The following is a 25977-nucleotide window of genomic DNA, read 5'->3' on the forward strand; positions in this document are numbered from 1 at the left end:
GAGGGAAACAGTCCATGTTAAACACACTGCACATGGAGCACTCTTCTTAAGTGCCTTGTAAAACACACAAAACATTGGTTAGAAACACATTCACCACTGCTGACCACACAGGTTTTTACATTTAATAGAAATTAAATTAGTAGCTTCATATACATAATGTGACACTTTCCAGTCCAGTAGTTTCCAATTCCCGCTTTCAAGTCACAGTCGCTGTACAAAATTAATAACAACAAGGAGGAACCGAAGAGTCAACACTGTCACTAACACACGGGAGCCAGACAGGCTAGATTTATGTGGAGCTAGACATGCCAAAGGATACAGGGACACGGTGGTGCAGTCATGCAGGAGCAGGGCAGAGGTGCTGCTGGCCGGGCTCACCGCGCTCCGTAGCTGTAGTAGAAGGGCTCGTCCGGCCGGTAGCCGTAGGCAGTCGCCGGGCGCCCGGGAACCCCCGCGCCCTGACCAAACCCATCCACGCCAATGCTACAGAACAAGGAGAGAGACACTGCAGGGGTTTGTATGGTGTGGAAGGAACACCAGTACTGGTGGCTCCTCCTGCTGATGCCTTTTTGGGCTTACCTAGAAACAGAGGCCAGACAAAATTAAGGGAATAAAAAGCAGGTGTATTTGTTGAAGGGCCTTCAGGTACATTTCAGGCAGAAAAAGCCCTTTCCAGGGGCTACACCCAAAAATGGAAGATGGGTCACAGGTTTTCACACTTTTATAGGTTTGGACCATCTGAATATTTGGGTTAATCTTCCAATTATGGCTTCAGGTAATTAAGTCATTTACCACAAGTTTGCTCCCCCACAACTCACTTTTGTTTCCATCTCTCAGGGCCTGAGGCAGTGAGGTGTCCTTGATTGCCAGGCCTGGAGAGGAATTGTTGTGTCTGACCAAAACGAGAAGTCACCAGCTAACACTAGAGTTCTACACTAAAGAATTGTAGTATTACAAATAGACAAAAAAATATAAAAGCTAAAATCCTAAGGCATCACTGCCACAGAGTTGGTTTTGTGAGGAAACTTTGTCAGCTGATGTTCCCCTTCTGGACACCACTTCCCTAGTGGGAAAAGAAATGCTGCCGAGACATCAGTGCAACTCCAGTCAGGGAAAGGCTTTCAGGTCCAAGAGGAATCCCAGGAGAGATGAAAGTCTTCTCTTCCCTCCTTTCACAGATTTACTGGCCAAGCACTTTACTTCCATGACTCAGTGTCTCCCTCTGTACATTAAAGTTACCATGTCCTTCAGGCTTCTGGCAAAACCTGTTGTAACCCTGCCCTACACAGCACATCTGAACAGTCTCATTCCCTGCCTTCAGTCCATTTTTAAGGTGCATGGAGAACCCAGTTAAAAGTGAGAATATCTGGTAAAAGATGCTGCTTCTGGTGGGATACAAGGCTGGCAGCCAAATGGCAGAAGGAATTATTCACATACTGAAAAGCTATGTACTAATGAGACAGAATAATTATTTTTGCATGTAAAACAGCATCTTTTGCACCTAAAAAGTCCCGCAACAATGAGTTAGATACTAAAACACAAGGATTGCATAGGGAAAAGTGACTCATATTTCATGCTCAACAATAACTCATGCAGGAGGTAGAGGAAAAACGAGCATTGCCTAAGACACTGGATTACTGCCTATTCATAGCTATGTCACTTCTTAGCTTCCACTTCAGTAGGGGGACAAATGGAAAAGGATCCTGATTTATTGTCTGACTAAGAATGCATTGAAAGGAGTCGAACTTCCCCTCTGAAGACTGTCAAAACACAAAGAACCAAAGTGCTTTTGGAGTGGGGAAAAGCTGAACCTCATTACTGCCAATTATCCATATGGAACATGGGTTATGCAACAGTCAAGGCTGGGAAAGAACGACCCCTGCAGAAGATGTACAATGGGTGGGCCCCAGGCCCTGGCTCTGCAAGAAGCTGGCACTGCTCAATTGGTTGGGCTGAAAGGGCTCAGCTGCATGGGGGGGCACCATGTCCATCACTGTCCTCACAAAGGCACTTTCCTTGGATTGTATCTCAATGAGGTCCTACAAAAGGAGCCCTAGTGCCTGGGTTCTCACAAAACAACTTCACTCATGGGATATCCTGATAGTCAGGTGAAAGTGGAAGGTCTGAGGCTGAGATTTGTCCTCTGGGATGGGACAAAATTATTGGCCAAGCTGCAGGAAGAAAAAAAAAATAATCATCACTGCTTTACTTGGATGTATCTTGAGAAATGCTGTGTCCTGATAGTGCTTTGCATTTCCACATCTGCCCGTGTGTATCTGGATTTGCAACACACATCTCCTACCTCCTGCACAGAGCCATCAGCCCGACCTTGCAGGCTTATCAGCCCTTCAGCACAGCAGAGAGAAGCAGGGTGGCCCTGGTGTGTCCTGCAGTGGTGCAAAGCTCTGTCAATTTCCTCAGGCCACCCATTCCTTCCTATATCCACTCCCAAGTCCTCTTACCCTTTTTCAAGCCCATTAGGAAATGAGCTGGTGACCTCTGAGGCACCTTCCCCAGATGCCACCTTTGTACCTGGCAAACAACAGCTTTCTCATTATCAGGCCTCAAGCTTTGAAACACTCCTGAAAGAAGGGATTAGGAGAAATCCTGTTACTTTGTGTTTATCTCTCATCTCCAGAAACCCCAAACCCAGCACTCACCGTGGCCAGTCCCTGCCTCTCCCGTGTCACTGATTTGTAGGGTGCAAAGGGATTGACAGACAGACCTCACCCAGGCTGCCCCTGGCTGCAGTGTCTCTGCATCAGGCCCAAAGCTCTTGTGAACAAGCCAACAAGGATAAGCATGAAGCTGACCAGTTTGTTCAGCAGTTCAGAAAACAAAACCAGTTAACAGTTCTATAAACCAGTGCCCATTCCTTAAGGGTTCTTTCAGTACTGTCAGTGCCACAAGTTAACAATGTACTAAAAGAAGGCACAGTAGGAATTGGAAGTGCAGGGTCCAGTTCTGTTGTGCTTCTACAAATTCCCAGTGACACCAGACACGTTACACTGCAGATAAGCAGGACTCTTTAAGGCTACCTTTAAACTCAGGAATTTCATTGCTTTCCTCCAAAGATCCTTAAAACATCTACAGTTGATTTGTAATGAAGAGCTATTTTAACAGAAAATGCTTTACTGAGTTTATCTTTCCATGATGGTTTTTCCATGACTATAACAATGTTAGCTGTGAATGAGTTGTTTTTATTACAAGTGTGGTAGAATAGGGGCTTTTTGCATTTCTGCAAACCACTGCAAAGCCCATTCTGGAATGATATGCAGGTGGGGTGAGGAGGCTGTGGGTGACCAGGGCTGCTGATTGCAAGTTAAGCTCGCAGCAACCACGCCATCCTCAGGCTCACAGCAGTGCCATCCTCAGGTTTCCTGTGGCAAAGAGGGACACAAAACCAGGATCCTGAAACCTGAACTCCTCTACACACCCCAAGCTAAACCACCACGGGTTTTGGCGCTGAGGTGTAATAACGCCCTGAGCCACGCGGTGGCAATGGCCCTCTATCCCTGCAGGCTGATTACTGAGCTCTTCTAGCTCAGTAATCCTTATTCAAAGAACTTCTAAATGTATTTAAATTGATAACGAGAGCAGGGGAAATATGGTTTCAATCACATTCTCAACAAATCAGTTTTTTAATATTTTTTTTATAAATGTGTAAGTAATTAGGTAAAGATCCCTAGAGTTTAAACTTTGAGGAATATCAGTTATTTCCAAATGGTTCAGACATATGTTAGTGTCCTGAAGAAAACTGGAAGAGATGGATCAGCTGATACTGCTTTGGACAGTCAGAAAAAAAGGAAAAAACCCACCCCAAACCAGAAAATCACATTAAAACACCTTGATCAAATCACTACTCTCTCTTATCTAAATATTTCCCTGAAGTAAATGAAGTCTTGACCATGCTTGAAAGAAACTGGCTTCATTTTTCCACATTAGCGCTCTTGAAGCATACCAGCTTTGTCCTTTGGACTGTTTGCACTGGCAGCCTGCAGCAGGGAGCCTGTGGGAGCTAAAGGGAAGGGTCCTGAGCCCAGGAGGTGACGGAGGGGTAGGACAAGCACAGAGCCAGCACGTGCCCGGAGACCAGAGCCTGGCTCACTCCCGAGGCTGCCACAACAAGGGCAGCACCCACCGAGGTGAAGACGGATTTAAAAACAAGTCCTGATGAATCCTCGTCCCTTCTGCCAAGAACAGCAGAAGGGGAGAGCCAGCAGAGATGGCAGTTCTGTGGTTGTAAACACTTGCTGGGTAACGACTGGCCTGAGATCATGATCTGTGCCATGTGTGCTCAGATTTATACCAGCAATCAACCTCAAGACTTGCTCCTACAAAAAACGTGTTGTTGGCTTTATGCTACAGCATCTACCAGGAAACTCAGTGCTCGGCAGAGCAAGCACCAAGGCTGTCTTCCGTAAATTAGGGACAGATAATTATCCATTGGGGCAACAATACTCATGCCTGAGTTAGGATTTTTTCCTCCCAGTGCTCACTGCTATGTAAGCGGGTACCCAGAAGTGCATGCACCCCTGCTGCAGGGTGGATGTGGATCACAGAGCACCACAACAGCCTCAGGTACGAGGGCCAGGCTGCTGCCTCAATCTGCAAGTCACTGCAGGCAGTTGTGTCTCAAATCACGCGTGCGCACAGAGCGGCGCTCGCCACCACCCTGGCACAGCACAACTGTGCTCTTGTGCAGAGCCCAGCCCCACGCCTGGGGCTGATGGAGTTAAACACTGAACAGCCCAGCTAATTACTATGTACTGCTAACCTCAGTTGCTGGTTCATTTTGAGACCCTTTAAAATATGAACTGTGTATTTTACCCCTATGCACTCTCTTAATGATTTGTTTTTTTTAGACTGAAATCACTTCCAGCCATCAGTTATACTCGAGGTCTCTACACATGCACTTCTCCAAGCACAAATATTTCTTTTTCCTATTGGTCTGCCAGCCCCTGTCAGAGCAAATTTCACTTTAAACTAAATGCTGTGATACTTAAAACCTCTTGGATTACTCAGGCTGCTAGTGTGATCTATGACCTTCCCCAAATGACAGCTGAACTTTCCAATTTGCTTGTACTGCTAGGGAACTGAGGAACACATGCCGAAGAGGAAAATGTTCCTGATGTGCATGAGTGAGGAGAGATTTCTTAACAGCCCTGCTTATTGATGCTTGGTCTGATTCAGAGCATCCAAATTAATATACCCCTGTAGGATCTTAGGTGCCCTGACAAAATTCAAGATGTAAAGACCAGTTGTATTCTCTCTCCCAACAGGAAATGGCAGCCAGCATCCTGCTACATCCACAAAATCCTTCTGAACTAGATAGGCTTTGGACTAGATAGGCTTTGTGGGGTGTGGGGAAGGCTCGGCAGGATCTGACAGGGAACAGTCCACGGGCAAATCCTCTGCTGGGGCTCCCCTCAGGTGTCTGTGCTGCTCCCCAGGGCAGGGTATCAGGAGACGCTGGTGAGCCTGAGCTGGGTAATTAACACCTGGGTAATTAACACCTGGGTGCAGAGCTCCTCTGACACTGCACACCCCCACCCTGTCCACACCAGCGCTCACACTGGGACCAGTGCTGCTGCTGACAGGGGCTCTCAAACCACAGCCTAATTCCCAGGTACGAATTCCTCCAGCAGAAGCAGGGCCTGAGAAAGGCAAGTCCAGCGTCACTTTTACTTGGTCAAAAGTAAACACGTGAAATCCAACTGGAAGCCCCCCAGTAGGTTCCATGGATCTTGGAGTGATCCCAGCAGGAAGCACTGCCTGGGAAACAGGTCTGAAGCAGTTTGGCATATGTTGTACCAGAGTGTGCTGTAAGAGACTGTCACTGCCTGTGTAGGTGACAGGGGCCCCAGAAAGGCCTTTGAGGGTGCAATACCAGTTTAGGGGCTCACACTTTCGGTCCAAAGTTTCATTCGTTCCTGCCCAAAATTAAAGCACCCTGGAAACACTTCCCCCTGAAAATGAACTGCAAGCTAAACAACAAAGAGTGCTTCCACCAGAGCCAAGATTTCATCTCTAATTCTTTTCACTCTAAACTTTTTCTAAAACCCTGTCAATCCTCCCTCCTTACTCTGCATCAACAGGCCCTCATGCCTCAGAGGCTCTCAGCTACTCAGTGGGGATAGAAGATTTATAAGCTTATTAAAAATAGAATCTATTTTATTTTTAAAAAGTCTATAGATTTTTAATTATGTAGATCCTCTGACCTTGGTAAGACCAACCAAACACTACTTGCAACTCTCAACTCATCAGCAACCCTGCCAAGTCCCAATGAAGGATTCACACCCAAAGTTCTCCATATCTCTGTTGACACATGTGCCACCTCTGATCACACCTACAACCTTTCCATAACTCCTCCTGAGGACCAGAGAAGGGGGTAGAACCAGAGGGGTTCTGAGCATCTTTCAGAAGCCTGATGTCAGTACAGTTCATAGCAGTCCCACTGTTTCTTTTGTACCTTCTCCCTCTATACACTGCCTATTACTGTTTCTAAAAATCAGTCTTCACTCCCAAGCCATCCCTACCTCAGCCCAGGCAGGCATTCAGAATTTCAGCCACAATCACTGAGGTCCTAAATTTTCTCTTCCATGAATCTACTCATGTGTGACAGTACAGTTCCCATCCTGTATTCCCTTATATACTCTCATGCCATGAAGCCATGTATTCCACAATGCCGGATCAAGTTCCTGTGTATAACAGACAAAACAAATCACATTTAGATGAATACTGAAAGCTGTACCTTCCCCTCAGGAGGTGCTAGAGCCACAGGAGTGGCAGACCAGTCTCTAATCAAGACAAGCACAGCCTTATAACCTGTACAAATGACATACAGGTCACTGATTAGAACACCTGCCAACAAGACATACAGAGGTTTGCCAGCAGCAAAGGCCATATTTTTTTCTCTCATCTCAGTGGGTGTTTTTGTTTGTTCCTGAAGTGTTGATGAGTGCTGGTCTGGGACAAGGACTGCAGGGCAGGGCAGTATAATCACACAGGGGATGCTCCGCCCTGTCAGCCCAATTAGCACACTGGCTGGTGAAAGCTGCAGCTCCCTCCCTTCCTCCCTCCCCAGCTTTCCTCTGCACAGAGAACAGGCATGGAAAGGCAGGGGGAGCTCAGGACATCCAACCCTGACCTATTGCACAAGCAGGGATTAAGGCACGATGTGCATCCAAGCACAGCAGGTGGGAAATGGTTTGGAATTCCACAGAACACACACAGACCTCCAGCTTCTAAAGCTGTCTGCAGTTATGACACATTTAGCTAATCTTTTGCAGGTACCAAGGAACCATCACATTTGACCCAAGGCTCACAGCCTCTGAAGCCGTGGCCTTTCTGCTGCTATTCCCTGGCAGCTGAGTACTGGATGGGATCCCATTCTCCCAACACCAGCCATGGCAGGATAAAGGGCATCAGAAAGGGGCACAGGCCTGTTGCTTTTGCCCTTGCTTTATGTCCAGGGATTTGAATGATGATCCCATTTCCTCCTACAAGCCAGTTATCTCTGGTTTGCCTTCACTGACCATGAATTTTCTGTCCTTCAGAGCAACAGCACAAACCATGGGTTATGGAGAAACTCCATACAACTGAGAAAAAACAATGTTTCTTTATATAATGTCTTGTAACTGTAGATTCTCCCACCACTGGTAATGATGTTAAACTATAAGCCACAAGTCTACTAAATTCTGCCTCTCAGGTCCCGAGATTTTTCTCCCCTATCTGTGAAGCTTTTTTTTTTCATGCTTTCTATTCCTCAAGTAGGAGGGGATTTTTGTGGCAGTGTCTGTGATTGTGTCCACTGCATCAATCACCCAAGTCCATCTCTACATTAGTACTAAACATTAAAGTCAATTAAATAGTAATATTGTATCTGCTCACAAGACAGAAAATATCCAAAAGAACCTGTGCAATAGTGCTTTAGCTCCCTCGTGCATCATAACACAGCTTTTATGGATATGATCGTGTCTCTCCTTCCATGTGATTCAGCTTTCTTCAGTGTACTTAATGACTTAAAGTTTCCAATTGCTTCTGGACTTGTTGCCCAGTTGTATCTTAGCACAATACTGCTGTTTCTCCCATTTAATTACAAACAAATGGAAAGCTGACAATGGTGGAGAAATGAGCACTGTGTCTTCTGTGTCAGGCTCCAGCTATGCACCAAGCAATAACCACGCCAAAATCCACTGGGGGAAGGCAGCATTAATTAAAAAAAAAAAAAAAAAAAAAAAAAAAAGAGAGTATTTCCCAACTGAATAGTAAGAAAGCACTGAACCAAAACCAAATGACCTTACTTAGCCAAATTCAGTGCGAGCCTTGCTTGAAAGCTGTAGCTCCTGCCATCCCTGCTCTGCAAACACAGCCTGGGATTTGGCCTCAGTTTCTTGCTGTCAGTTACCTGCTGTGTGATCCTGGACAAGTTGCTCCTTTTCTCCATGACCTCAGTTTCCCACTGGAGTATTGGAAGAGAAAACACTCCAGACATTAAAGACAGCCAAATAACAAACTACAGTAATGAGAAGACTCAAATCAGACTGATACAGACAGAAAAGACTTTTGCTTATTCTGTAAGACCCTTTAGGAGAAAAAAAGATTATTTCTGCTCTGATAGAAAAGCAACCAATCCCCAACAGAGTCAGGGGGCAAAACAGCAGCTCAAAGGCTGCAGTTGTTTCATGCAGCCACGTTGTTCCTTTGAAGGGCAGCAGGAGAGCTCCTGCAGCATTCCTGCAGACAGGCTCACAGGTCTGCCACAAGGACAGGGAGTTTCTCAGTCATTCTCTACAGGATTTCTTAAAAGGTCAAGTGCACAGACAGAGCTGGAACGGAAATCAAGAGCTCTGGCTTTCCATTATAAGCCTGACAGAAACATCTCCTGTGCTCTTGGCTCAACAACTGTCCAAAGCCACTGATTAGATACATCCATTTCTTAAGAATTAATTAGGAACTAAAACAAATAAAAAAAGCCCTGAGGAACAGGCAACAAAAAGCAAGATGTCCTTTCCTCCCCCTCTCTCCTTGCACAGTCCAAAGTGTATGTGTCAACTCCATAAACTGAAAGAGTACATTGCCTTAATCTCAACTAGAAATAGGCCTGGCCTGGGAAGCTTTCATGCCTCTCTTTTAATTGTCTCCAGCAAGCTCAGTGTTAGGCTGGGTACAGAAAGCTTCAGGCAACTGCCTGAGCAAAATAAGATGCTGAAGTTTCACAGAGATGACTGGTGTCACTGACCAGATCAGGATCTGGTCCAGCTTCCACCAGTCCTCCCACTTCCACACAGGAACCGTTCCTTGCTTCCTATGCTAGAGCAGGTCACTGAAAATATACTCAGAGATAAGCAGCTGAAGCAAAAGTGCAGCTTTTTGGTGGAGAATTTTCTCTTTAATTGTTTCTACAAACTCCTCAAGCCCAAGCACAGCCACTCAGTTCTGTCCTTCAACACAAATGGGGACAGAAGTTCCTTGCTGTGCACCAAAGCCTGGAGAAGCCAAGGCCACAGGGCACTGGTGACATCGTGCTGTCTGCAGGGCAGCCCGCTGTGGATGAGAATCCAGATGCTGGAGGGAAGGAGGGAGGGAGAATCAAGAAATCTGTTCTGCTCTGACTTCCAGCTGCAGCCAATAAAAGCTTTCAAAGCCTTTTCTGAAAGTTAACATTGCTGGGGGATTTGCAGCGCTCGCTTGAGCACACACAGCAAATGCAGTTGCAGTGTAATTACTGATGAAGAAACTTTAAATATTTTTTGCCACCACAGATGATTGTCCTCATTTCAAGCACTTTTACAAACCAGCACAGGGCCCTAGTGAAATCTTGTCAAGATCTATCCCAAATCAGCAATGATTTTAGTGAAAATCAAAAAGAAAGTAAATATCAATGTCTTTAATTTTTTCTTTTTCTTAAGAATAACACTGGATATATCAGGAAACAAGGCAGATACAAACACAGACAAGGAATGTGTTCTTGGAGATTTGTATCTTAGAGTAGCATTATTATATAAAAAACTCAAATAAACAAATGAAAAATCAAATGTTTCCAGCCCAAAAAGGTTGATCAGGAAGTACTGGAAAAAATAAAATTTAAAAAGCTCAAAACCCTGAAGGCAAATAAACTCTGTAAGCCAATTTATTATTTCTTTAAATCTTGGAGTTAAAAAACTATCATCTTAATTTTCCAGAGGGAAAAGGGTGGGTCAGTCTTTGGAGTTGGATGGCTGAGACTGATAAACACAGAATCAGAATAGTTTTAGAATCAAAACAATTTAAGTATTTGGCAAATAAATTAATTTGATGTATTAATTTTTATGCTAGAGACTTGTTCAGAGCACATGTTCAGATAATAACCACAAAAAATACCCCACTGATATATGGGCCTTTTTAAAACTCCTCATTTTAAGTTTAATTTTGAATCCTGTGAGCATGCTTAAACCCAGCACACAAAACACCCCTCACTTTATTACAGTTTTAAATCTTTCTTCCAGATCTGGCCTTCCAACCACTTGTCTTGATAAAATAGTTCACTTGAAAAAGGAAAGCTCAATAAAATGAATTACAAAACCAACAAGATTAAACTGATTGTGCTGTTTTTGTACAGTGCAGCCGAATTCTGCAAATATGCTGCTGGCTGTGGTTTGGCATTTAACAGCATGTGATCAGTGAGAAGGAGGAAATTTTATTCTCATTAACTGTTGCAGATTTACTGCAGTGAAAAAGGGCTATGTAACCTGAGAAGTGACAGAATGGAAAGATCAAAGCAGCAGTCTGGAAACTAAATAAACCTTCTGGCTACTTCCTGCAAGGAAAATTCACTCTGGCAATGTAAAACAGAGTCCAGTTAAAAACTACTCTCAGTTTTATGAGCTGTCACAGCAGCTTGAGTGGTTTGGACCAGTCAAGTTTAGAACATTATATTTCCTTGTTTTTGTCTCAGATACTTCTGTAAGCAGTTTTATAGTTTCTTTTTCTTTTTTTTTTTTTTTTATATTTAAAGAGAAAAATAAAATTCTTTTCTTTTGGTTGAAATTGAGAAGGTCACAGCTAAACTCATTAAAAACAAGCAGGTCTTCATTTGCACATTCCATTCCCCTTAACTACATTTTAATATTTTACTTTGAGATTTATATGCAATGTACATTTGCTTTAATAACTCGTCCGCATTCTGTTCACTTATTGTTTAATATAAGTGCAAATCAGTTTACAGAGCCCAGATGGCTTGTAACCAGGGAGCCAGTCTATTCCTAGTAGCACATCTGGAGGGACTGAGCAGCAGACAGAACGTGGGAATTAATTAATGCTGCATTTCAGAAGAGACAGACCCAGGTTTGGGGGATTTTTTGGTAAGACATTCCAAAGGACTTGAGCTCACTGCTCCAGCATTTGGATATTCTTTTAAAATTCTTAATAGCCACCTAAACCATGACGGTTAAATGAGGCCAACTGCAGGTGGAATATAATAAAACAAAAAGCCACTAAAAAAAATGTAAAATAAGTGACTGCAAATGAAGGAGGCCCAAGTATCCTGTATTCCAAAAGATCTGAAGTGCATTAAAACCTCAATACTGATTCTCTTCCCAAACGGCAACTGCAACTTGCTGAAAAAAACTGTGCTATTTTAACTGTGTTAAAATATTCCCCAGCAAGCTATTTCATCTCTCCCATACTGCTGCAATTGTTGGGAGCAATTAAACCTCTCTTACAGTAAATGAAACAAGGGCAACCTGATCCTTCCCGGCTCCAGACCACAGACCTTGGTGAGGTGGTGTGGTCTGGTCACTGTGGGAGCACTCAGGAGAGCCCTGCCCTGCTCCAGCTCTGGCACCTAGTTCTGGAGGAGAAAATTCCCTCCTCCTGCTCCAGCTCTGGCACCTGACTCTGGAGGAGAAAATTCCCTTCTCCTGCTCCAGCTCTGGCACCTGGCTCTGGAATTGAGTAACTTCTACAATTGAGTAACTAGTATCTAGTAACTTCCTTTCTTCTCACCTGTGCTTCCCTGCCTACCTTGGCTATCAGCTCTCAAGGACTATGGGCACTGGCTATGTGTGTGGGATACATGTAGAGCTGCTTGGGAGCTTCTCCTGATCCTAGGAACACATTGAAAAGAAATAAACACCCAAGCACATTCAAAAGTTGTTGTATATCAAATATTGTCTATGAATAATATTGTCCTTTTATGGATATTCCTCAGCCCTAATCCTTCAGTGGTGCAAAAATTCTCCAAACTCTCATTGATGAATATGGGCCACAGGGCAAAATCTCATTGATGAATATGTGCCACAGGGCAAAATCTTCATCCTCTGGAATAATGAGACCCTTGTCTTCCAAAAGTCTCCAGTAACTGTCCACAGCATAACGGCAGAATTTGGGCAGACACTTATTAGTGACCTCTCAACTGGATTATATGATTAGGTTGCAGTATTTCTATAAACAAGCTTTGAGAAGACAGTATGAAAAAAAATAATGAAGTGACAGCTAGTAGGAATATGATCACTACTCAAAAAAAAAAAAGCCCAGAAAAGGACAGGGAGAGCTCTAGTTTAGTACTGATGGAGAAACAAAATACTGTAAGACACAAAGAAATTCAAGCTCACATTCAAAGGCTCTTAGCAATGAAGTCTTCCTGTTCTGGAAGCATCACTGCCACATTTCAGTACAGAAGGAGAATTACTACACAGTGAATTTTGGGCCATTTTAGGCCATGATCCAGGCAGGACCTGAACCACTCAAGTGAAGTCATTCAATAAGCTTGTCCCAGACTGTGAGCACAACCCTCCAAAAGGCAGCAGTTCCCACTTCCTTCTCACATTCTTTTAGATGCAAAATCTCAATTCCAGGGGTGTGTAGCACTGAGGAACAAAACTTCTCTGCCAGTTCCCCAGGAAGTCGGTGCCTTACACTTCTATAAAACTAAACATGTAGGCACAGTTAGGACAACAGAATATGATAAAAAGGTGACTCTGCTGCCACTAACAAGATTTTTGTGGGATTAAAAAAAAAAAAAAGAACACATAAACCAACCAAAATAAACTCTCTGTTTGTGTCCAGGAACTTCATTGGTTCTGGGCTTTTCTGTAAGGCCTTTTCAAATTCGTTTTAGTGGGATTTACAATTTGCTAATACCGATGTGTGATAAACTAATAAAACTTGCCTGCAAGGTTATAGGCCCAATTTACTAATAAAACCTAATTCGATTCTCCTGGGAAATGCAAATTAAATAGTGTCCAAATGGCAGAAGCTGAGTACAGCTCTGATGAACACATTATAAAGGCAACTAAGTTGGGTTTTGTTTTTAAAATAAGGTTTAATTATGGAAAAGAAGAAGTACTGCACAGAACTGTAAGAAATATCACTACAGTAAAATGGTTCAAAGTAGAATCCTCTTGTAATAGTAATTTATACTCTTCTAGATTTTCTTTCCATTAATTAAAAGATTTAATACTAATTATATGTCCACCACTAAGACAGGGAAGTATTACTGATTCTGTTCAAATGAGGAGGAAAATGTGTGGGTATTCTCAGCACAGACCCCACAGGAGAACATTTTTTGTCTAAAGGAGCATGAAAAACAGTTTGTTCTGCCACTGATCCCTGCTGCTGTCTGCTAACAGAGTGGGTTTTCACCCTCAGAGACAGACTGCAAGATGGTTCTTACCTCCTGAAAGGCTGGGAAGGGAATGCTCCAACTTCTAAATAAACTGTGCTGAACTCTACTGAAAATACAAGACGGATGAGAGACACTCCCTGGCAGGGTCACCAAGATGACCAATTCCTTTCCTTTAGCAAATCAAATTGAAGATGAGGATCTATATGGAACATAGCTCTAAATGCCAAAGTAGGATGTAAGTTACAGGTACAACCATTTAAAAGCATTTTGATAATCATTCACAAAGTGCACATTTGGCAGCACCTGCTGCAGTTTCTGTATCTGACCCAGATGGGAGCTGGGAGTCAGGACTGGGAATTCACACCACAGTGCAGCAATCAACCTCAATGAAGGGCTACAGCTCTAGGTAGTTCCACCATGAAAACTCCCACCTGATTTTCATCAGGGTTTCCAAGTGAAAAAAGGCCAGAGATATGAGCTTTCTTGCCACTCAGTGTGGACTTTTAGCATGTGCAGACATCCCAAGTGGTTAGCCAAGTCACACTGAGTGTTGGAGCACCAGGACCTGTGGCCAGGTCCGGCTTCCATCAAGCCCAGACACAAGAGCCTGGCTGTGCACCCTGGAATTTGCCAACAGCAGCCACCACAGCTCCTCTGAGGCCAGCACAGAGGAGCCTGAGAGGGCCTGGCTCCAGACACTGAGCTCACAAAACATCCCAATGACCTGCCATGGCAAAAACAAGACATGCAGCTACAGCTTTAGGCTGTAAATCCGGGCAAGAGGAAAGATGTTCCACCAAGGACAGAGACATGCAGTCACCCCATAAAACTGGCTGTGCTTGACATGCCAAACCTCACTGCTTCCTGGGAAGCAGCCTCAGTCATACCTCTGTTGGGAAGAGCTGGGAGTGCACATGCTGGGAACAGCACACACAGAAAGGCCTTGTCTTAGAGAAAATTAGGATTGTGCAATGGCAGCTCTGCTGCATTTTATAACAAGGTTAAAGGATCCTGCACTGGAGAAAACTTCTTCAGGGAAAAAAAAAAAGTTCTGGCCAGCTCTAGCATTCCTAACTATTAATCTTTTCAAAGCTACAGACTGAGAAGATTTGAGAACTCTGTTGAAGATATTAACCAAAAATTGGCTTTTGCACTCAGAGTTTTTACCATTACCTAGCTGTAGCTGGGAAAGGTTAAAAAGTGGCCCCCAAAGGGCAAGAAAAATCCTGTAGCTATCTCTATTATAAGGTATTTAGCCATCACTATTATATTTGTGTCTTAAGAAAGTAATTAGTCTCCAGAAGGTGATTAAAATTTGATAAATGACCATAGATTCTGGAAGATGTCTTTCAGCTGGTCTTTATCCCCTGCAGTTCAGACACTAAGCTGTCATCATATCAGCCAAAGGTGAAGGATTTTTGTTTGTCACAATCATAAAACTTTCACTCAATATTAAGCCTTATCAGAACCAGAAACCTTGAATTTGGGTTTTAATAACAGATGAAAATTTCAAATCTATGCCGAATGCCCATCTGCTTCTGAAAGACAGTAAGATGATTCAAAGCTGGTAATCTAATCACAAACGTCTTTTCCTAGCCAATGAAAAAAACCTGGATAGAAGCTGTCAAAACAACCTCCTCAGCCACGTCTTTTCTGCTGAATGGAAACCATACCTTACAATCTGTCTGCATTCTGCTCCAAACCTTTGAGGAAAACAAGAGATGCTGTTTATGGACTTTATCACTAGTCCTGTGGATGTTAGATTCTGAAATAATTCTATTTATAGGCCTCATACGTAACAGTACAACTCCACTAAGAATATAGTTCAGGGCTAAGAGCTGTAAACGGAAGCTGCAAAACACACAAGCTAGATCCCCAGAAACAAAGCATTTCTCAGGGTGGCACTATCAGAAAAATGGCAGCTGCCCAGGTCTTCACTTTTGCGTGTCTTCTGCTTCATGATGACAAGTAACAGAAGCAACAATTATCAGGATGTATAATATCCAGAAGAGCAAGCATGCAAGCAAATCTACAAACTGAATGCAGGGCTAGATACTTTTATAATTCACTTCAAAGTTGTTCTTTACTTCACAATGAAGGAATTGATCACGTGAGGTGGCATTCTCAACTCCTGAGAGTAGCACTACTCCAGGTTTCAAAGGAAAAGTCCAAGACATCCCATGAAGGGAAGGCAGTGTCTTTGAAAAAAAGCCTCTAAGACACTCCACCTAATTCCCCAGATCAACAGACGTTTTTATTGCCAATGCTTTATTGTCACTTCATGTTTCCCTCCTGAAAATGACAGGGGAGAACAGCCCCAGTGTGGTAACCCAGTGAGTGCAGATGCCTGTCCATAATTCAACTATTTTTAATTCCTGTTCTGCTTGACTTCAAAAAAGCACTTCCCTACCGTCCTAAGACTGTGCAGCAGCTCCAGGTGTGTAGGCCCAATGTCTCCTGGGACAGGGACTCCACAGGAGATGCTTGTGGTATCCCTGCTGGATCACAGAAAAGTCAACCTTCAGATGCAGTTGCTGCTCCGATTGCCACGAATTTTCCCAAATGAAAGAGTGTGGAATTGCAATGGCAGAGGGTGCCCTGGATCTCTGCTAGAACAGCATCCCCCAGCCAAGGAAGTTCACTATATAAATGGAGTAACAACACAACACGTGGCAGGTGGTGTGGGCTGAGTTACCGAACATCACTTACAGGGAAAATCTTCAAGTTTGAATTTCATTGTGGTCCTTGACAGCCTCTCCTTAAAGACGCATTTCTTTGGCTCCAAAAATTAGGACAGTGATCAGAAGACATTTAAGTCCTGGTAGTGCACTGAGGGCACCAACACCAGTTCAGTATTATCTCAGTTTCTCAGTGATGTGCAGCCACTGAAAACGTGGGATATTCTGGCTGCCTTTTCAGCCCTCCTGGAGGCAAGGGGAAGTCCTGATCCACTCTGAGCACATTGCAAGGACAGGAAATAGCCTCAGAGAAATTAAAGAGGTAACATATCCTCATTCTTTCTCACAGGAATGCAGAAAGGAGAAGAAAGGATTAAATTATTCAAGGCTGAGTAGCAAGGAGTCAGCTCATGGTTGTTACCTACCTCAAAATTCACAGGGTGGTCTTATATGGCAAAGAGACGCTCTCTTAAATGACAAAGAGTCTTCAGAACTCACCCCATTGCTTAGCAAAAACTGCTTCTATTACAGAATTGAAAAGCCTAATATAAAAGGCAAGGACCAGAAGACACAGGCACAACAAATAAATGTATAATAAATAAAGTATAACACATGAAAAGACCAAAACTAAGAATCTACTCATAATTAGCAATCTCTCTGAACTTCCAAAACATGTTACTATTAACTGACTTGCTAATTGTCTATGAAAACCACAACTCGGCTTTCTTGCTAAAAAAGTTTCTGAAAACATATTCAAATATTAATAATAGAAAAATGAACCATTTTTATAACAAAAATCTTGATTTATTAAAAGCTGGAACTGGTTAAAAATAAATCCTTGACATAAGGTTCTTGTTAGCTTTAAACTGTAAGCATAAAAATACCCTAGAATTATGTTTTGGTATGGCTGAAATGTACACTATATAACACATAAAAAGCGCCTTGACTTGCTGCTATTATTTTTAATTAGGCTCTGTAGCACGTATGGTTTTACCTTCCAACACCAGTTCAAATTGGGAGAAGGGAGCTCCAGACTCATGGGACTGGCAATTCCATGGCTCATGCCTTGGAGCACTAATGCATTTTACATTAGGTCTGAGCATCAGGAAATCCTGGCTGCTGGCGCCAAGCAGTTCCAACCCATAATGACCCACATGTGAAAAGTCGGATTCGCCACTCAGCTGCCAGTATCTATTCTATCAAACAATTCACTCCTGCTCTGCTACAAATAAGACACAACGTTTGCAGCACTCCACACTGTTTCCAATTAGACTGTGTGTCTGGACTGCAGATAAGCCCATGGAGCAATCACATCGAAACAAGTTTTCCTAGAAAACAGAATTCTAGTGAGAAACCCCAGTATTTCCAGAGGCCATCAGCAATGGGCCAACCTGCAGTTTTACTGTTTTCATTCTGGAGGTGAGCCTTCAGAATGCCTTGAAACATGCAAGAAAATTCTACAAATACTTAGTTTAAGTAGGTACACACCAGATGTATTTTGCTAGTCATGTTAGTTGGAATACAATCCAATTAAAAAGCAGGTTACTACTGGAGCTCTCTGATGAGGGACTGCAATTTGAGGCCGACTGATGTGCCTTCACTTTTAACCACAGACACTGAACGTTGTTTTGTTTCCCATCTGAAAGCTCTCTGGCAAAACAAGAGTATCTTGACTAGGACTTTCTCTAAGTTTACTGGAAACAAAGAAGTCCACAAGCTCTACCCTACACCTTTCCCCACACCTCCAGGGGAGCTTGAAGACTGTTGGGAGCACCCTCCAGTGTTCTGGTGAACAGAGAAATCCATCACCTCGTGGGCTGTGTGTCTATTCTGAAGTTAAAAATGGTGAGTCACCCACTGAGGCCCCAAGAGCAGCACAGAGCTCACACTCACCTCAATTTCTCTCCCACCTGCAAGCTCTGCAACAAAAGTTGCACATTTGGAAAACATCAGCACAGGCATCAACATCCCCTTCCCAAACACAGACTCACACTACTCTAAACTTGATGCTTACTGAGTACAAATATTTACTTTTTTCTAGAAGATCCATCTCAAATCCTGCTTTTTTTTTTTCTCTGAGCATGTTAGTTTTAAGGACAATTTTAATTTGTCCTTAAAATGTTACCACCACTCCAATCCTTACTGAATGTTCAGCTTTCTGGTGCATCGCAGGTAGAATAAACAAACAAAATAACTGTCCACCACCCTTGATTAATTACAAGAAGCCAAAGTAAGGGAGGAAAATCTTTTTTGCTTCAGCTGTACATATTGTGAATAACCTACATTTTACAAATGGCGACTAAAGTTGTCAGTGGTGAAAAGAATATTTTCCCTTTGGAAAGAAACAGCTTCAGCCCCAGCACTGGGCATATCCAGACAGCTGGATCCTGCTGAAGTGAATGCTGTACCTTGACTACCAGATGTTTGAACTACTTCCTGCTCATGAGTGCACAGAATTCATGCTTTACAAAAGGCACTTCCTAATCTCTGTTGCATCAGGATTTATGAAGATTCCTTTCTTGGAAATGAGTCTTTCCTATTTTGAACTCATGGGAGAAACTGACTCAGAAATTCAAACTGGAACTACTTGCCAACATTGAGAAGGAGAGGTCTTTGACCAGAGGGAAAATTCAAAGATCTCCCAGAATATCAGCAAAAGCTGATGCCTTTTGCTCCTACAGCCCATTTTCCAAGTGCCCTCAGGAATCTAACTGAGAACACCTTGGGAAGAATTAGGTTAATGGAAAAACACCAAAAAACTCCAGACCCACAGCAGCTGAAAGACTTTAAATTGAATTTAAGAATATTGGAAACAAACATCATCTGGGTAATCAGCATGTCAAGCCTCTCTTTAGATGTTTCTCAGTGTCCGAAGAATATTTGAGTAGTTGTCATAACAGGTGGTGTGTTCTCTGTGACGTATTACAACATGTTAGGATGTTAGAACAGACATGTGATTCAGACAACAGACTAAAATTGCTTGTGCAGTGTAAATCATTCCTGCTGCTATGGGGGCAAAAATTACTGAGCACTACAAATGAAGCCCTATAAAGAAACTTGAAGAGCCATTGTTGGATGACAAGAATTCTTACTAGGAGCAACTTACTTGCCAGAGAAGGGGTGCTGCCCAACCAGGTCTCCATTCTGAAGCTGGTAATCCCTGAAGATATCCGGACTCACCGCTCCATCGGGGGCTATCAGCCCATCTAGAAAAACATAATATGGTGACTTGTAAAGGAGCAAGACTGAGGACAAATGGGAAAAAACCATCTGTCCTGGTTTCTTTTAGCAATTCATCAGGAATTTAACTTACAATATTTCTATGAGGAACAAAAATCAGCAATACTGAAACCCAGCAACTTCAAGTACAAAAAAATCCTTACTGGGACTCCAAGGAGCTTTGGCCTACTGCCCTGAAAAATGCTGTACCTAAGAAATATTCTCTTAGCCCTTCCTCCTTAAGCGTATAAAAGTTATTTCATGACAAATCTTGCCTTACCCATCAAAGTAAGCCCCGAGAACAAGTAATCAGAAAGGTAAAATATTAATCTGGGCCAGTTGCATTAAAAAAAAAGCATCAAAGGTCGTAATTGTTCAGACTCTACACTGCACCACTGTATCTCTTCAAACTTGTTGAGAAGTTGAGAACAAGAAAGTGACTTCAAACCTATTTCTTTTATCTTGTCCATCTTTTAGTATCTCAGAGCTCTTTACAACAAGGGCAGGCTTTTCATGTGATATCCTCTCAGGAACACAGATTACAGATTTTTTTGTGCGTCCTTTACCTTACAACACTGGCATATGAAGATGCAGACATTTGTAAAGCCAGAAGTATTCTTTATAGGCTTCACAGTCTCTGCTTGCCTTATGAGGAAAAGAAAATCAGGAGCTAACATCTTCCTTCTGTTACATCAATGTAAATCCAAATCCAGAGAGTGTCTTTGAAATAAAGTCACTGAACTGACCTCAGCTGAATGAGAGCCCAGTTTAACTCTTTGCTGCTACCATTCACAAAACACATTTCTTTTTAATATTAAGGGCACAGTTTTTACTTGGAAATTAGTATTAGGCTCTAATCAGATAAAACAAGCTCTTTCACTAAAACAGACCCCGTATCAGTTTGTCTCCATTACTGTATAAAAACAATTCCAGACCTGAAGTGCACAAAGCATCCCCATAAAACCAGGGCAGAAACAGGTACATCCAGACTGATACATTAAGAGTTTAAGAGAGGGAAGAAAGAGATTCCTAATGACTAGGAAGTTACAAATGCCATTCGACTTTAAAGAAAGAGAGATAAGATCCAGGGAGTCACAGGCCACTTAGCTTAACCTCTGTGGTTTCAAAACTACTAAAACTGCCTGCACAGGAAGCAGTGGAAAGTTACTTACAGACACAAGGGCTTAGAGATGACGACTCTGGCATTCAAACAAATCTACCCGTGCTTTATGAATTTACCTGATGTTTTTTGAAGATAATATAGTGACAAGTGATAAAAGGAATAGAATTGACACATCTAGATTTCTAACAGACATTTGATGAGGTGCTACAGAGATTCATTTAGAAGATAATACCTCATGGGAAAGTGACTGATTGCAAGGCAGCAGATTGCAAATGAAAAATGCCAGCCATGATCAGATGACATTTTAGCAGCATCAGATTGCTGTACATGGCCATATTCTAATTGCAGACATGTGTGTACAGTATGTGAAGGAGTATGACTTGACAAGCAAGTGATCTGGCAGGGATCAATATTCCTGTCTCTCCGCATGTTCAGAGGGACACGGGTGCCCTGTGACATCACACAAATAGAACATGTCTAAAGAAGCGAAAGTTGAAATGGCCTTTATCAAGACTTGTGCCAAATTTTTCTGTCTCACCTCCTAGTCTGTATGCTCCACTGAACTGAAATGAAGACCATAATCACTTTTACACTTGCAGCACTTCAGACCAAAAGCAAACCATTTAAGTGACTATGCATTTTAAATAGTCAGGCTATGTTAAAAATTTCTCTTCTTTGAGAGCAGAGAAGCTTAAAAATAACGTCTTTGTATAATAAGGCAAGGACTACACTTTAACTCTGAGGCTACTGCTACCACTACTTAAAGTGTCTTCAATCAAGAGTGTTAACAGTCAAACCATAACACTCAGAGTTATGGCTCACATGAATTTAGAGGAAAATGAAAGCACATGGATAGCATCAGCTGCAGAAAATGTGATTACACAGTTAAAAGACATCTGTTGTTATGTACATTTCAACATAAATTAGGTTATGTACTTTCAGAGCAAGACAGACACTGAGCTCAGGAAGGTAACTTCAGAGATTCTACCACATTTTTCATATAGATTTAAATTACTGTGCAAGAGAGAGATTGGCCTGTCATGAAATAAGGAACTCATCTTGCCATCAGCGAGCTCAAAAACTATTATGGTCAAGGTGGGACTTGTACTGAGTGTCAGCCATCAGTTAAATCACTTCTAAAATGATCAAACCAAAACACAAGTATTTAATTTCTGACTGCACAAAGGTTTGTACTTTTGGTGGGGTTGGGTTTTTTCCACTAAGTAATGATCTGTCCTTCAGAACCCAAATCCCTGCTCCAAATGGTACCTTAACCTGTAGCCTTTTTAAAGGAATATTATGTCCCATTTGAGATGCCACATTTCAAAAGTTGAAGTATAGGAAATTACAGAAGCAAGCACAAAATTACTGACACTTGTTGCAATGAACCTGAGAAGTGAATCTACCTTTTGAATATAAACACTCTTTAAAAACATCTACCTTTTAAAACAAAAGCACATTTCAAACATCTGCAGAATATATCACCAGTATTCTACCTCTCCTTCCCAGTTAAATATCAATTGCAACACAAAAAATCCAAAAGGGGAAAAAAAATTACACTAAAGAGGCAAGCTGCTGTGGCAGAAGAAAAAGAAGCCTTATGTTCTGATATCCTTTGAGAACAGTATTTGAAATGCTACAGAGATCTTGCAAAATTATTTTCTTGCAGCAACTATGAGTGAAGACGATGGGGTTTAGTGGTTTTGTTTTTCTAATTGCTCTTCCTGAAAATTGATCCGGACTTACAGAGTTCTGTGACTCATGCTTCATGGCAGAGGACTGGACACTTATGTGGAAAATGAAAAACACAGACTCAAACCCAGCAATTAAAAAAAAAAAAAAAAGGCAAAAATTCATGCCCTCAGTTTTCCAGGTGCTTTAGAAGGATCAGAACGCACAAGAGAGAGTAAGCCAATTCCTAGTTACAAGAAGTTATGAAGACATTTATCCACTGGGCAAATTATTTCATTATTGTCTCCTGCAAAGTTTTTTTGAACCTTCCTCCTGAGCAGCTGGCAACACTGGTTTAGATAAATCAGCACTTACAGAAGAGATTCACACACTTCCCTAAATCCTAGATATACAACAGCAAAAATCATACAGATAGATTAGTTTAAAGTCATGGAATGATGGCCTCTGCTAAGGAATCTACAAGTTTGCTGTGACTCAACTGAAGTCTATCATCAATATCTGCAATAAAAATCCCATTATACAACTAACACAATAGGCAGAACAAAATTCAGCATAAATTCCACAGTTGTGAATTTAGCAGGGATGACAGAAGGGTTTTGCTTACAGAAAAAACAAACTATGGACACAAGAAATAGGTGGGAAAAACAAGGCTGGGCCACCTTTACTTCACTCCACTGTCATAGTCCATCAGCTCTCTGAGACAGGTCTACTCATATTCCTGCAGACCGGTAACATTTCCTAAAATCATGGATATGCAGTACTTAATCCATCACTAACACCCTGATGCCTTAGGACTTTAGCTTTTATACCATTCAAATGCTGTACTGCCTTAGTGTACAACTCTAAACTCTATATAGAGTGTCAGCTACTGTCTTCACATTTTGGTCAGACAAAACAATCCCTCTAGGCCTGAAACTCCAGGACACCTCATGTCTCGGGCCTCAAAAGATGTAAACAAGAGTGAACTGGGGGAGCAAACTGGTGGAATGTGACTTCATTACCTGAAGCTGTAATTGGAGGATTAACCCCTGATATGTAAATGGACCAAACTTTTAATTGTCTGAAAAACTCCTGACCATTGTCCATCTTGGGTGTAAGCCCTCCTGGAGGCCTTTGACTGCCCAAGGTGTATCTATTGAAGGCCTTCAATAAATACACCCTATTACTCTGTTAATCTTGGCTAGCACCTGTTCTAGGTGGCCCCTCCAAAGCATCAACCCCAACAACGACGAGCCCATCCCTGGCTGGCATCAGTGCTGCTCCCAGTGACACAGAACAGGCACTGTCCTGCTGGTTTGAGTCAAACCCAGCTCAAGCTCCCACTGCAAATGCAGAGGTGGCAATCCCAGTGCTAAATACTGACAGGTGCAGCCTTACCTGCGTTATAATAGAGGTCAGGTCTCTCCAGAATATCCCCCTCATGGATGTAGGGCTCAATGGGATCATCCCCATACAGGTACTGCTCGCTGTCATCCATCTGCCGGCTCTCCACCATCTCCAGCCACTGCGAGTTGTGCCATCGAAACTTCTCTGTCTGGATTTTTTTAGCCCATTCCTCATCATATTCCTGGTAAAAGTCACCACACAGTGGTTTAGGATGAGCTAGAGACAAAGCTGGGGCAACAGGAAATGGCAGGAGAATCCAACATCAGCAAAAGATGCAAGTTCAGAACCCAGTGATTTAAATGCTCTACTCAGTTGCAAGTTCTTAGACTAAAGAAGGGATTTTGCAAGCACTGGGCATTATTCTGGTTTGTGATGCAGCAGTACAATCTTCCCTTCATGGTTAGGAACTTTACACCATCCAGAAAAAAAATCTGCTTTGAACAGAACAGTTCTATCATCAGTCTCCTCATTTGGTTTAATCAAGAAGACGTAATTACTGCCAATCTTCAGGGGATTTTTAGTAATTAATTATTAACACTGGCCAAATACCCCGCACATCTTCATCAGATGAACATTTCCTAGGACATCTGGTTACTAAAAAATCTATTAAGAAAAAACCTATGATAAACCAAATTAATTTCTTTTCTTTCATGAGCTCCAGCAAGAATTTAATTTTCAACTTCATGCCAAATTTTATGTATAATGTTGAACAACCACAAAAATGGTAGGCAAGTAAACTCTGAGGGGAACTTCTCCAGAAAGCTGAGTAAAACAGGATATAGGTTCCAGTCACTATGGAAAAATATGCAGGCATGAAATTTCAAACTGAATTACAACCTAATTGCACTCAAGTGATGTGATAGTCATGTAAAGAACACCAGCATAAAGTGACATAGCCTATGGTCACTGCAATCAGATGGTCAGAGAAGGATCTTCCAAACACAGCAGATTTTGGGGGCTGGTGATTTCCACAGAGAGAGCACCAACCCATGGATAACAGTTCCTCAGTCCTGCTGGGAAGACAGGACCCAGCTATCTCTAGGAAGCTCATCAGCATCGGAAATCTGCAGAAGGTATCAATTTGGAATAGTCACAAATAATGCACCACGATTTGTGCTTTTTTAAACCAAAGTACTGTGAACAAGAATAGCATCCCTAACCAGAATGTTTCTTCCTGTGGGAAGAAACATCCTTATGAAATACATTGCACTCCACTGTATTCTAACCTAAGTACAAAGGAGAGAAAAGTTAAAAATTATTTCTTAACTCTCATGGTGTTTAACACATGATCTAGACAGACTTTCCTCAGATATCTAAGCTGGAGTAGTTTAAGGCTTCAAAAATCTGCTTTACTTAGTCCTGTACAGGAAGACAAAACACAATTAGTAACAATGCCTTGGTTGTGGAAGTGGGAATTTCTGCTCCTGCTAGACATGCCAAAGTAGATCTGTCTACAACCAGAGGCCATTAAATGGCAGAGATGGCAGAATTAGCCAGCTTAGTAGCTCAAATTAAACATCTGAAAGTCCTAAAGTCTGAATTGAGGTTTTAAACTGACTTAATATTCAACCAGCCTTGTCTTCATTGCTGTCATATGTGTTCCACAGGTAACACTCTCTACCCTGTGCCTTTTTCACTTTTGGACTGGAGCATAACCCAAAAGCCATCTGTCCCTGACAGTCTGGCAAAGGCTTCTCTGACAATTGCCAATAAATATGTCAGACATCCAATATTTCATTTTTCTCAATTTCTCCAATTCTGATCAACAGCTAGACCTTGCTAATTCCACTCCTCACCATCCTGGCACTCCTGTTCAGTGATCCTGTCCAAAACCTGGTGTCCTTCACAACTTCCACACCCAGAGCAGGTATCACCTGTGAGATCTGTAGATACTCTCATTAGGGAAGCAAAAATCCACCTTCTGTCAGTCAGTATTACTGCAGCCTTAGGGAGGGAGAAAAGGCAAGACCAAAACCAAACAACCATACACTTATACCCCATACTGTTTGGAAAAGAACACCTCAGACTATTTCATTACTTTTTTCCCCTCATTTCCACTCTTTATTAAAAACTAGAAGTAACAGTAAAAACTTGGAAAAAGCAAGCTCAGCACTGAGATTTATAAAATGACCCATAAAAAAAAGGACAAGGCATGACTTTCAGTGATGACATCTGACCAGCACCTTGGAAACAGTTTCTTTGCTGCATCTGCCAGAGCTAAACCCTGGGCTGGCTATTATGTCAGCCTCCAGCAGTTGTGAATTACTTAC

General features: G+C 42.3%; 1 protein-coding gene across 1 annotated transcript in view; it reads right to left on the minus strand.

Moving 5' to 3' along the window:
• Positions 1-89: 89 nt before the first annotated feature.
• KIFAP3 (kinesin associated protein 3) overlaps positions 90-25977 on the minus strand; it is a 66842-nt gene continuing 40954 nt past the window's right edge. Inside the window, 3 exon segments of the mRNA XM_066324786.1 lie at positions 90-483; positions 19394-19493; positions 23699-23888. Coding sequence (XP_066180883.1) covers positions 375-483; positions 19394-19493; positions 23699-23888 — 399 coding nt within the window. The 3' untranslated portion in view covers positions 90-374.

This window comes from Sylvia atricapilla, chromosome 9, assembly GCF_009819655.1.
Source record: "Sylvia atricapilla isolate bSylAtr1 chromosome 9, bSylAtr1.pri, whole genome shotgun sequence".
In the NCBI taxonomy this organism is placed as follows: Eukaryota; Metazoa; Chordata; class Aves; order Passeriformes; family Sylviidae; genus Sylvia; species Sylvia atricapilla.